At 35.1% G+C, this 12,285-nt stretch overlaps 1 protein-coding gene across 1 annotated transcript; it reads left to right on the forward strand.

The window, feature by feature from the left end:
• Positions 1-3,485: 3,485 nt before the first annotated feature.
• Positions 3,486-12,059, forward strand: LOC120349035 (eye-specific diacylglycerol kinase-like; the record flags this gene model as incomplete). The annotated part of the gene is made up of 4 exons (XM_039418980.1): positions 3,486-3,678; positions 5,878-5,977; positions 8,958-9,148; positions 11,962-12,059. Coding segments are annotated over 4 exons (582 nt in total), but the record flags the coding sequence as incomplete, so codon positions are not given.
• Between the last annotated feature and the right edge of the window lie 226 nt (positions 12,060-12,285).

Below are 12,285 nucleotides of genomic sequence, written 5' to 3' on the forward strand. Positions count from 1 at the left end.
AGTCGTTGGTTTTTTGTAGGTTCAAGCTTAAACTGTTTGATGCACACCAATCTCTTATAGCCAATGTGCTTGTTTCAACCACTGTATCTACACTTTGTTTATCAGAACCATTCACTATTAGACCTAGATCTTCAGCAAAAAGGTAGGTTGGTTGTCAATGTGACAATTGCTTATCAACTTGGTAAGTCATTTAGTAGATGATAAATAAAAGTGGACCAAGTATGGATCCTTGTGGCACACCAAACTTAACGACTTCACCACTTGAAAATTTACCATCTCTACAACAAACTGCAGTTTATGGTTAGGTATGAAGAATGAGGTTTACTGCCGCGTTTTCAAGGCCATAGTATGAGAGTTTGTTCGCTAAGATACTATATTTACTGACTCCAATGCTTTGGATTGATCATAGGAGGCTCTAAGGTTGACACGTCTATTTTGCTCCAACTTTTCAATAGCATCCTGAACAAGCTTCAAAACAGTGTCACAAGTACTCAGGTTCTTATGAAAACCATTTGGCTTTCTGTCAGTATACTGTTTTTTCGAAATAACCTACCAATTGTTTGTGAGCAGCATCTCAAATAATTTAGAAATTATTTCTATTATACAAATAGGTCGGTAATTCTCTATGTCAGACTTATCACCCTTCTTGAATACAGGATCATCTTCACCCTTTCAGTTTGTCAGGGAAAATCCCCATGTCCACACACTGGTTAAATATGTGGGCTAGAACTTCTGAGAAGCGCTCATGATGCTAGATTCAAGCGCTCATGTTAAACTTAGGAAGTTTCCTCTCTGCAATTACAGACTCGACTGACTCTATTCGACAAATTGACAACTACGCTTCCACCTATGACTCAATCCATCACTGCAACTGGCTGATCTCCCTCCATTTCTCTGCGCCGCAAATTCCTCAAAGTCTGAAGAAGATTTACATGAAGTATAAGTCTATAGACTGAAGTTTCGTCAAAAGTAGTTCTGAAACAAATTCTAATCAGACTGTAGTATCATCAAAAATGGTTCAGATTCCAAGTCTAATTAAATTGAAGTGTATAGTTCAAAAACTTTCAGAATTGTTGGAAAAATCGGAAATTTGGAAAAATCAGAATTGGAAAAATATATTCAGTTTATCTCCAGGTGATCAGATATACAGAGTTTCTCACGAAAGGCGTAACTGCCGGAGACCATAGATTTTATCCATGACCATAGATTCTTAGACCATGAAGTTTGCAACAAAAAATGTCCAATAAAATTTTGTCATATCGACCTTGTTTTCGAGGTATATCGATATTTTTGAAAAACGTCAATACCTAGATACTATCAGTCAAAATCTAATTCTAATGAAATGGTTAAAAAGAGGAAGAAATTTCCAAGAAGATTATTTCAATTTGAGCCTTTGTTTGACGTTCTTGAACTTTCTATGAGCGTTCGAACTTTTTGAGATTTGACTTTGTACTTTTTTCAACTTATCAACAGCATTATGTTTTCCTCCAACTGCAATAACAATATTAATAATATGCTCTATTGAGTTAATTTATTGTCAAATACACGAACTATTTACAACAACAGTAGGTAATTTACTATTTTCTGAGGGTGGCCAATAAAAACACGAAAAGTGTGTTGAACATGTGTGTACACACATGTCATTAAACCTTTTTGTGTGAGTAATTATTACTCAAAACACCATTTTATCAGATTAGGTTCTTGTATCATCGATTCTTTGTTGTTCATTTTTTCCTTTTCTACTCTATTTGAGGGCAATTTTTTTTGTATAATTGTAATTTGTAATTCCCCAGTAGTCTATTTATTGATATTGGTTGTTTATTTGGCTGATTGGCTGTTTTTTGTTTGAAACGTCTCGCTGTTGATACAACAAGCATGAAAAGGATGTGTGTTATTATTATTCAACACACTTGTCCTCTGTCGTTTGTGGTCACCCTTGAAATAATGCTCATCCAATAACTGTATTATTGTTGTAGAACATGTAGAGTCCAACTAGCAATCTCTGATTTTGATTTAAACAACCAGTAAACTCGCATAGATCTCTGTCGTTAGTGCCACCCTTAAAAAGTTAGAGTGATTGAAAATTGAAAAAAAAATTCAAATGTATTTCAAATTTCGGATTTTGGATCATATGACATAAAATTATTCTTTTGGCGAGTTCTATTTCCACATATAATTATTCTTTGGGATTTTCTGAGAAAAATGGTGCATGATACATTATCTTATGTGCTTTGGATGTATTCCTACAATTATTCAAATGAACCTCTGCAAACATGCCGAATTCGGCTTGCCAGTTCAGACAAAAACAACCGCCAGTTGTAGGGTTAATGCTTAATATCGGGGCACCGAGCTTCGCTCGTTATTTATTTGTTGATAAACAGAAAACAATTCTTTAAAATGATTGGGGAAGGACTAACAGGCACAGCCTAAAACTGTTCCTTCCCCGAATTTTGATTTATACACTATAAATAGTCAAAAAAGTAGGTTATGTTCCATACACTTGAATTCAGGTCCAATTTTCAGTCCAAACATATGAAAACAGAAAAGTTCTAATTAAGACTGTTTACAAACCAAATTGAATAACAAAATAACACTCACTAGTCACTTAAAAGTGTAAAATAATTATTATCTTTGAAAATTATGGCATACTCTAATTTAGAAAGATATTCCATGTCATGTCAACAGATCAGATTATTTTGATCAAGTCGATTAAAATTTCTAGATATTATTTCTCGTGGGATAAGCTGATTGATTCAACAGCTGAACATAATTCTGTCTCTCTCCCACACAGGCACTCGTATCTTCTGTTATCGACAGACGACGAAATTATCATCTGTTTTTCCAAGGATGAATAATTATTATTCTTTTCATGTCGTTCAGCGAGTTTTCCCAGGGATGAGACCTAGTACAATCGAATTCTTATATCATAACCTAGTATGTTCCAAATTTCGTGAAAATCGTTAGAGCCGTTTTCGAGATCCGTTAGACTTAAATAACCATATTATAAATAACCAAATAAGAAATTACAGATGGAATTAAATAGAGAATTCTATTTAATTCCATCTGTAACTGGTTGGCCGCTATGGCTTCGTATAAAATGAGCGCTGCTATCCAGAGATTGTCAGTTTGGTGTAAGGGTAAGCATTCCTGCTCGATGTAGCAATAGCTTGGGAGGTACCGGGTTCGATTCCCGGGCTGGCAACTAATTTTTGGATAGTAGCTTCTCACGAATTTTCATCTAGCTGTTAACCCTGTTGTCAATGTCTGCAGTAGCAGAAGTCTTCGGGGTGATTTACGCATTTATTTAGGATTTCCGTTAAATAATAATGATAAAAGAAATTACTCGCTTAATATAAAAGGATTCAATAACTGTGTTATTCTTTCTTGTGAACCTGTAGATAACAATACCAACAATTTCTGATTTTGATTTCATCAACCAGTAAATTCGCAATTTTCATTAGTATTTTTATATGTGTGTTTTTCAGAGGCGCATCCCGAGCGGTTTAACTCGCGTCTGCGCAATAAGATGTTCTACGGTCAGATGGGAGGCAAAGACCTGTTGAGGCGAAAGTGGAAGGGGTTGGCAGAACTGGTGACCTTGGAGTGCGACGGCAAGGACATGACCCCCAAGCTGAAGGACCACAAAGTGCATGCTATTGTCTTTCTCAACATTCCTAGGTGAGCAAATCAAATCAAATTTTGACCAATATTCTGTTTCAATGAAAGGAATGAAATCGAATGTTACTTTCATTGCCCTATTACCATAGGTAAAGAAAGTAGGCTATTGCTTTCCGAGAAAAATTAACTTAACGTGTGTGTGTGTGTTGTGTGTGTGTGTGTGTGTGTGGTGTGTGTGTGTGTGGGTGTGGTGTGTGTGTGTGTGTGGTGTGTGTGTGTGTGTGTGTGTGTGTGTGTGTGTGTGTTATTTTATTTACTTTATTTATTCATAGACAATAGATACAATGCAGGTAAAAAAACAACAGGCATTCGCCCAAAACTGCTTTAAACCTTAATTTGGAATACACGGTATAGAGGTTATGATTTTCTCGAAAACGGCTCCAATGATTTTGATCAAATTTATACCTAAAATATAGTCATTGATAAGCTCTATCAACTGCCCATTCCCATATCTGTAAAAATTTCTGGAGCTTCGCCTCATCAATGCATTTTGATTTTAGATTCCCAATTATTAGGGCTGCATATACAATTTAAACAAATTATTTCAAGTGGAAAAGATTGAGCATGAGCATCTCTACAAATAATGTTCCGTAACATTTTCACCTGAAATTGAAAATAAGCTTGAAATTCGAGAAAATGTGATTATTCAATTGCAAACTGTTGCAAATTGTTGATTCTATTAAATTATTCACTATGAAGAGATAGCAAACATTGTGTGTCTCCAGCGTTACTGTCCTGTCACCAGCTGGCTCAGATTTTTGAACATAAGACTTGAGATGCGCGTGAACACTAGCGTCAGGTGATCAATTTTCATAACGGAGTTGGAAGTCATAAGGAAGTTGTGGAGTGCGCCACACCAGATTTTTTTGTAATTGTTAAAAGTTCGAATCTCGACCCGGGGAAAATTTTTTGACCACAGCACAATCATAGATACGGCCACCCCGTCTTTCGGAGGACACGATAAGCGTCGGTCCCGACTACATCAAAAGTGGTCGTCATCTCTCATCATCATCATTACCCACGCACCAGCCTAAGAGCTTATGTGGGCATCAATAAATCAATTAATCAATCAATTTGTATTCCAATCAACACAATACAATATACATGAAAGAAATCAAAACACAAAAACATCACAATCAAAAATAAATTTCCAATGAAATACAAAAACAGGCTTCATGGCGGGGTGTGCTGAAAAGATAGAAAGGAGGAAAAATACCCAGCCAACTATGTATTATTAGCCCTCAGTATTATTATAAAGATCTATCCGTCAGGCTCGCTTCGCTCGCCATATCCGTCTAGCCAGGGGGCTCTGCCCCCTGGACCCCCGACTGGATCGTCCAAGAATGAGATCAGCAGGGTCGCTTCGCTCGCCTGCATTTTTCAAATGTAGGACTATCCAGTCGGGGGTCCAGACTAAACGTCTGGCTAAACGGATATGGCGAGCGAAGCGAGCCTGATGGCTAGTAATATAATATTCCCAGGAATAGCTCTGATTGAAGTAGCAGTGCCCAATCAATTTTTCCGCGATGAATGCATTTCAATCTTCATCTTGGTGCCAACCTAACAAAGTCAACTCAAATTAATGCCAACCTGACAAAATTATCAATTTAGTTACCAGTTAAAAACTGTTTCGAAGAGGTACTCTCTTTAGATTATAGTTCTATATTAACATATGGTATGGACATTTTTCAATTATAATTAAGAGAATAAGAAGAATATACATGCTGAAAGACGAACTTTTAAACCCTTAAAAACCACCCTTAGGGACGTTTGCACAGTCAAAGCTTAAACTCGATTCAATCAGCTGGTAGCTTAAACTCGAAATGAAATACATTACAACAAACTAGACTTTATACGGATTTAATCCAGTTTAAAATGAAATTTTGTTCAAACTCTCACTGTGCGAACGGCCCCTAGAGTTAAAATATTGACAAAAGATCTCTTAGTGCGCCTCTAAAGGGCCAACTGAACATACCTACCAAATTTGAACGTTTTTGGTCCGGTAGATTTTTAGTTCTGCGAGTGAGTGAGTGAGTCAGTCAGTCAGTCAGTGAGTGAGTGCCATTTCGCTTTTATATATATATATAGATATAGAATAATTGGAAATATGCTTTTGTAACCCAACTAGTAATATTCAGCTTCAATTTGTATAAATTTTGATTATTTTCAGATTTGAAATATTGTGTTGTTGCTTTCTAGTTATGGTGGTGGAACGCACCCGTGGAATAGAGCGAGTGGAGGGGAGCAATCAACCGAAGATGGCCTTATAGAAGTTGTTGGACTGACTACTTATCAATTGGTGAGTGAAACTTATTGAGTAAAATTGAATAAAAGACTTGGTGAGTGAAAATTGGACTAACTTATCAATTTGTGTGTAAAAAAAGAACAAAACTAATAATTTAGTTAACCAGTCAAGTTTCATGTTAGCAGAGAGAAAATAATACAAGTTACGTTGTATTTTCTTGTATTTTGAAATTTGAGACTTGTATTTTCTCTTTGATATCAGTTTATTCCGCACCCAGGGCAAAAAAATGTGTGTTTGTCAGCTCATGATCGCAGTGTACAAGTTTTGAGACTTTTATTTTGTTGATTGTTATTAAAACTAGTCTCAGAGACTTACTATTAATTTTCATTTCACTATAAATTTTACACTATGAAAAACTATAAAACTTCAGTTCATCCATTGATGGCGCAAGTAGTTCTGAGATTATGAGAGCGGTAAAAATATGCTAATAAGTTTCGAGACTTGATGTAGATACTGAAAACATGACGAACTGAATACTTCATCAATATAGGAAAATTGATCGAAATGAGACCTTGTCAAACTGAAAACTTGACGTACTGAATACTTGTTCTTAAAACTTGACGAGCTGAGAATGATACAAACTGAAAACTAGACAAACTGTTAACTTGACAAAATGAGAACTTGATGTAGGTACTGAAAACATGATGAACTGAATACTTTATCAATATTGGAGAATTTTCGAAATAAGACGTTGTCAAACTGATAAATTTACTAATTAAAAACACGACGTACTAAATACTTTATGAACTGAAAACTAGACGAACTGTTAACTCGACAAAATGAGAACTTGATAAACTGAAAACTTGACTATCTGAATACTTGAAGTACTTAAAAACTGGATGAACTGAAATTTGGCGAAATTGGAACTTGACACACTGGAAAGTTGACTTATTGAATACTTGATATACATACAACTTGACAAACTGAAAACTACACAAACTACACATTACTTGAAGAGTTGAAAACTTGACTCACTATAAAATTGAGGAACTGAAAACTCGATGTACTTGAAATTTGACAAACTAAAAGCTCGCTCTTTTGATTGTAAACTTGACGAAATGAGAACCTGATAAATGAATCTCTCTGTAGTTTTCTGCTCGTAAGCAGGTCCTTCTATATGGCAGCAGCCCTCCACTCTCTTCTATTCTCTGCCAGTCGCTTCGTTGCATAGTAGCTCATCCCTCCTTGATGTCGTCCAACATTTTGTATCTTCTTCTCCCTCTTCCTCTTCTTCCCTGAATGGTCCCCCCCATGGCATCCACCAACAAGCATTGCCGTCTCATCCAATGTCCCAGCCATCTCCTCTTTCTTCCTTTATCACATCCAGCAGACTCCTTCTTTCCCCAACCCTCCTCAACACCTCCTCGTTTGTAATTTATCCCTCCAACTGATCCCCTCCATCCTTCTCCTATCCACATTTCCAATGCCTCAAGCCTCCTCTTATTCTCCTTTCTCAGCGTCCAAGTTTCTGCACCATACAGTGCCACACTCCAAACATAGCACTTTATTAGCCTTTTACTTATTGTCTTGTCCAGTTGGCTACAAAAAATTCTCTTTTTCTTATTGAATGCTGTTTTTGCCATAGGAATTCTTACTTTGATTTCTTTGTTGCATTTCATATCCTCTTCCATTATGCTTCCTAAATACTTGAAAGATGATACCTGTTCCAACTGTTCACCCTCCAGTACAGCATTCCCCATTCTTGCTTTCCCTGCACCAATTCTCATGCACTTTGTCTTCCTGACGTTTATCCTCATTCCATACCTCTCACAAGCCTCATCCACATCTCTCAACATTTCATTCATCATTGTCCAGCTATCAGCCAGGATCGTCATATCATCTGCAAATCTTATGCACTCTATGTGTCTTCCTCCAATGCTGACTCCTCTTTTGCCATTCAAACACTCCTGCAATATATCCTCTAGGTAGACGTTGAAAAGGTAGACGTTGATAAACTGAAAGCTTCATAAATATAATACTTGAATAAATGAGAACCTGACAAACTGAACACTTCTGCAGGTGATCTCGTACTTGAGTAAATGACAATTTGACTCACTTAAAACTTGACGAAATGAAAACTTCATCTGGTGATCTCGTCGGAAACTGATTTCTTATTTCGACCTCCTTATTTCATGTGATACGGAAAAGAGCTCCTTACTTCTAGCCTGGTGAAAACAACCAAGACATAACCTATGTATAATATTTGGACAATTTGAAACTAAATTAGGAAATTGAAGAAGTTTTGGGCAATAGCCTGTTTTTTCTTTTTCCGATCTTTGCATTGTTTGTGCTAACCTAGTAAATAAATAAACCTAATGTTAGACAAGCTTTGACATGTCTCTCCATTCAATACAAATCTAAAACAGTTAATCTCTGTATTCTTCAGTGTAACGAATCGATTTTCACCGTTCTCAGTTATAATGATGAAATTTTGGATTTGCAGCCTTTACTGCAAGCAGGGCGTCACGTCACAAATCTTGACATTCAGTACTCTTCTCTGTATTCTCTAGTGTGATGAATGAATTTTCAATATTCTTAGTTTATCATTTCCAATGATGAATTATTGAATTTTCAATGTACATAGTTTTAATGGTGAATTTGTGTATTTGCAGCCTTTACTGCAAGCAGGGGGCAACGGCACAAATCTTTACATTCAGTACTTTTCTGAATTAGTTTCTCTATAATCTCTAGTGTCATGAATAAATGTTCAATATTCCTAGTTTATCATTTCCTATGATGAATTAGTGAATTTTCAATGTTCATAGTTATAATGGTGAATTTGTGTATTTGCAGCCTTTACTGCAAGCAGGGGGTCACGTCACAAATCTTGACATTCAGTACTTTTCTGAAATAGATTCTCTGTATTCTCTAGTGTAATGAATAAATTTTCAATATTCTTAGTTTATCATTTACAATGATGAATTAGTGAATTTTGAGTGTTCATAGTTATAATGGTGAATTTGTGAATTTGCAGCCTTTACTGCAAGCAGGGGGCCACGGCACGAGTATTTGCCAGTGTCAGACCGCCAAGATCGTGACCACGAAGACAATCCCCATGCAAGTGGACGGAGAGGCATGCAAGTTGACGCCTTCCATCATCTCAATGAATCTGCTCAACAAGGCGCCTATGCTGGCCAAGCGACGCGGTGGCAAGGCTAATATTCCGTGAGTACCTCAAAAATAGTTAATTTTCTCCAATCTTTCCAAGATCTAAAAGGGTAGCTGCCTACCTGAATTTACTCTTGTAGAATTTGTAGTATTTCAGAATTCAAGATTTAAAGGTGTAGTAGTAGCCCATCTGAGTCCAATTCAGTCAAGTAATTGAAAATTCAGGATCTGAAGGAGTTATCATCTAAAGCAGCTGCCACTCAATAAATTTTAAGCTGGTTTTAAAAGAATTATTACTTGCTAAGTGCTTGTACACTATAGGTGAATATTTTGAGGTTGACTGGAGTTAGGTGTTACAATGCTGTAGCCTACATCCTAACATTTCGTATATTTTTTACTAATAGCTTTAAGTTTTGTTGTGAGCCTTTCATTGTTTTATGTTTTCTGACAATGGTTCATGTATTATTGTAATATTTATGACCAATAAAATATTTATTTATTTCGTATCCTATATAAATTAGTTGATGCAAGTAGACGGAGAGAGCCCTCCCATAATTTCAATTTATCTGCTCAACAATGCGCATATGTTAGCCAAGCGACGCGGTGGAAAGGATAATATTCCGTAAGTAGGCTACCTGAAAAATTCCAATTCTTAGTATGTCAAACAATTTTTCATTAAATTAATGAAGAAATAATTCCATAGTACCCTTTTTCCCAAAACTTTTTTTTTATAAAATACAACAACCTCATAAAGTTGTATTCGGGTTTGGAATTATGGGTATATGGAAAAGGGTACTGAAATTGGAATTTATTTATCCCTTTTACAAAATACAATATTAAATGTGAAGGGGGCTCCTCATATGGGCAAATGCCTGTGAGTGAAGAGCGAGTTCCAATTGCAATTGAATATTCTATACTTATAAGAATAAAGACAAATAATAGAAAAGTACTATGGGATTATCTATTTATTAATTAACAGTTTAAGTAGATCTATTGAAATGCGTTATTAGAGAGCTATATATATTTTTTAGTTTTTTTTTCAATTGTGTTATTGTTATTTCCCTCTCTTTCAATATCAGAAGAGGACTTGAATGAAACTAGTATCAGTAGATTAGTACCTCAGAAAGATGTAATTTTTTATTGTTTCTGTCACTGTAATAAAATTATCAGTACAATAGATAAATAAATATAATTTTATTGCCATTCAACTGATCATAGTTACAGAAAACGTCATAGATTCAATAGATATCCACGTACAAAAATCAATAACTTGCAAAAAGGATGCGAACTTCGACGCTATCATGATGAATATGGGAAAAATTATTTATTGTAAAAGTTCAAGCTGAAAATTGGGATTTAAAGATCTTGTGAATGAAGTTCCTTGGGAAGGCTGTTTATGCAACCCGCAAAACACTACTTTCATTGCTAGGAAATCCGTTATAACTGAGTTTGACCCTGAAATTTATTGACCGAACGAAGTGAGGTCTAAGATTCAAGTCGACGGTTTGGCATTTCTCTTAATGTTTAAATGTTTATATATTTATATGTTGCGCATTTACGGTGAAACGCGGTAATAGATTTTCATGAAATTTGACAGGTATGTTCCTTTTTAAATTGCGCATCGATGTATATACAAGGTTTTTGGAAACTTTGCATTTCAAGGATAATATATTATAAAAGGAAAAAGTAGCCTCCTTCATACCCAATATTAGAGTAAAAATCAGACTATAGAATTATTCATCATAAATCAGCTGACCAGTGATTACAAAGATGAATGGAGAAGCCAGTCTATTACTGTACAATATTTGTATAAGGTCTATAGTTTTAATCAAAGACATTAAAGAGGTATGCATCTTTAAGCTGGGTTTACACCAAAGTTATTAACAAAATGGTTGTAACTTAATCCTTATAGATTCTATTAGATTGAACGCAAGTTGACAAACACACATGTTCATCATGTGTATGATAAGTTATGTTCAATCTAATATAATCTAAAAGGATTGAGTTATTAACATTTTTTAAATATTTTTTTTTGCAGTCATGGTATTATTATGCGTGCCCATCAGTATCAATATTCTCACATTCGAAAAAACTAATTTAATAGGTGAATAATAACAAATGAACTAAATATGCTGGAGAAATTATAATATTTTGATTCTAGAAAATTAATTTTCATCAGATAGAAAGATCATCACGGAACTGGATGAAAATTATATCATATGAAATACAAATTCAAACGTGAACTGAGTTTGTTAACATTTAAAACAGTTGACATCTGGTACTTGTGGATGAGAATACTGCGTGATGTATACTGTTTACAGATCTACTAGTTATTATTACTCGATTCAGAGAGGCCCGATACTCTCTCCTTCACTAATTACTCCCTCTACCTAACAGCATTCTCCCTACTTTAGTGTCAGCATCCAATTGTGCGCAGCATGCTTACTCCACTGCTCCACTACTCTGTCCATGCTACAAACTGTGCAACGAGAAATCGGTTTCCCCTCTTCATAATTATGTAATATCTCTTGGACTATAGACACTTGCTAATGACATAATCATCCAAAACTGGTCGTATCTTATAAATCAAATGATACCGGTGATTCTATTGAAAATTTAAGGAGTAGTTATTATTATTATTAGCGTATGGCTTTGAATGGTGGGGAGACCCAAGGGTAGTAAGGAGTAATAACATGGTGGATTCATTGTGAATTTTAAATTATTTAATATTATTGTTGGTAAAACTCAAAGAAGCCGCCCAGTTCCCACATTCAATGTTATTTTAAATTTTTGTCCTGTGTGTAATCTATGTACTGTCAGTATCCTTTGTTTATTCACCTTTAATAAACCTTTAAATTTCTGTCCAACAGGCAAGCTACATTAGAACAACTGAAAGTCACAGTGCAAAGGATCAACATGGCTGACTATGAGCAACACCATTACGATAAAGAATTACTCAAACAAGCTGGTATGTATAACCAAAGATAAGAGAACTTATTCGTAATATAAGACTGGTTAAAATATTTGATATTATATCTATTATATAAGTACTAGGCTACATAATTCATAATTGAATATTTCTATTTGAATCCTTTGAAAATTTATATTTAAATTGAAATTCACTTATCAATATTTAAATTATTGTGCAGTTTACTTATTATTGTATCAATAATACACAGTTTTAATGTATTTAT

This window comes from Nilaparvata lugens, unplaced genomic scaffold (assembly GCF_014356525.2).
Source record: "Nilaparvata lugens isolate BPH unplaced genomic scaffold, ASM1435652v1 scaffold7959, whole genome shotgun sequence".
Classification (NCBI taxonomy): domain Eukaryota; kingdom Metazoa; phylum Arthropoda; class Insecta; order Hemiptera; family Delphacidae; genus Nilaparvata; species Nilaparvata lugens.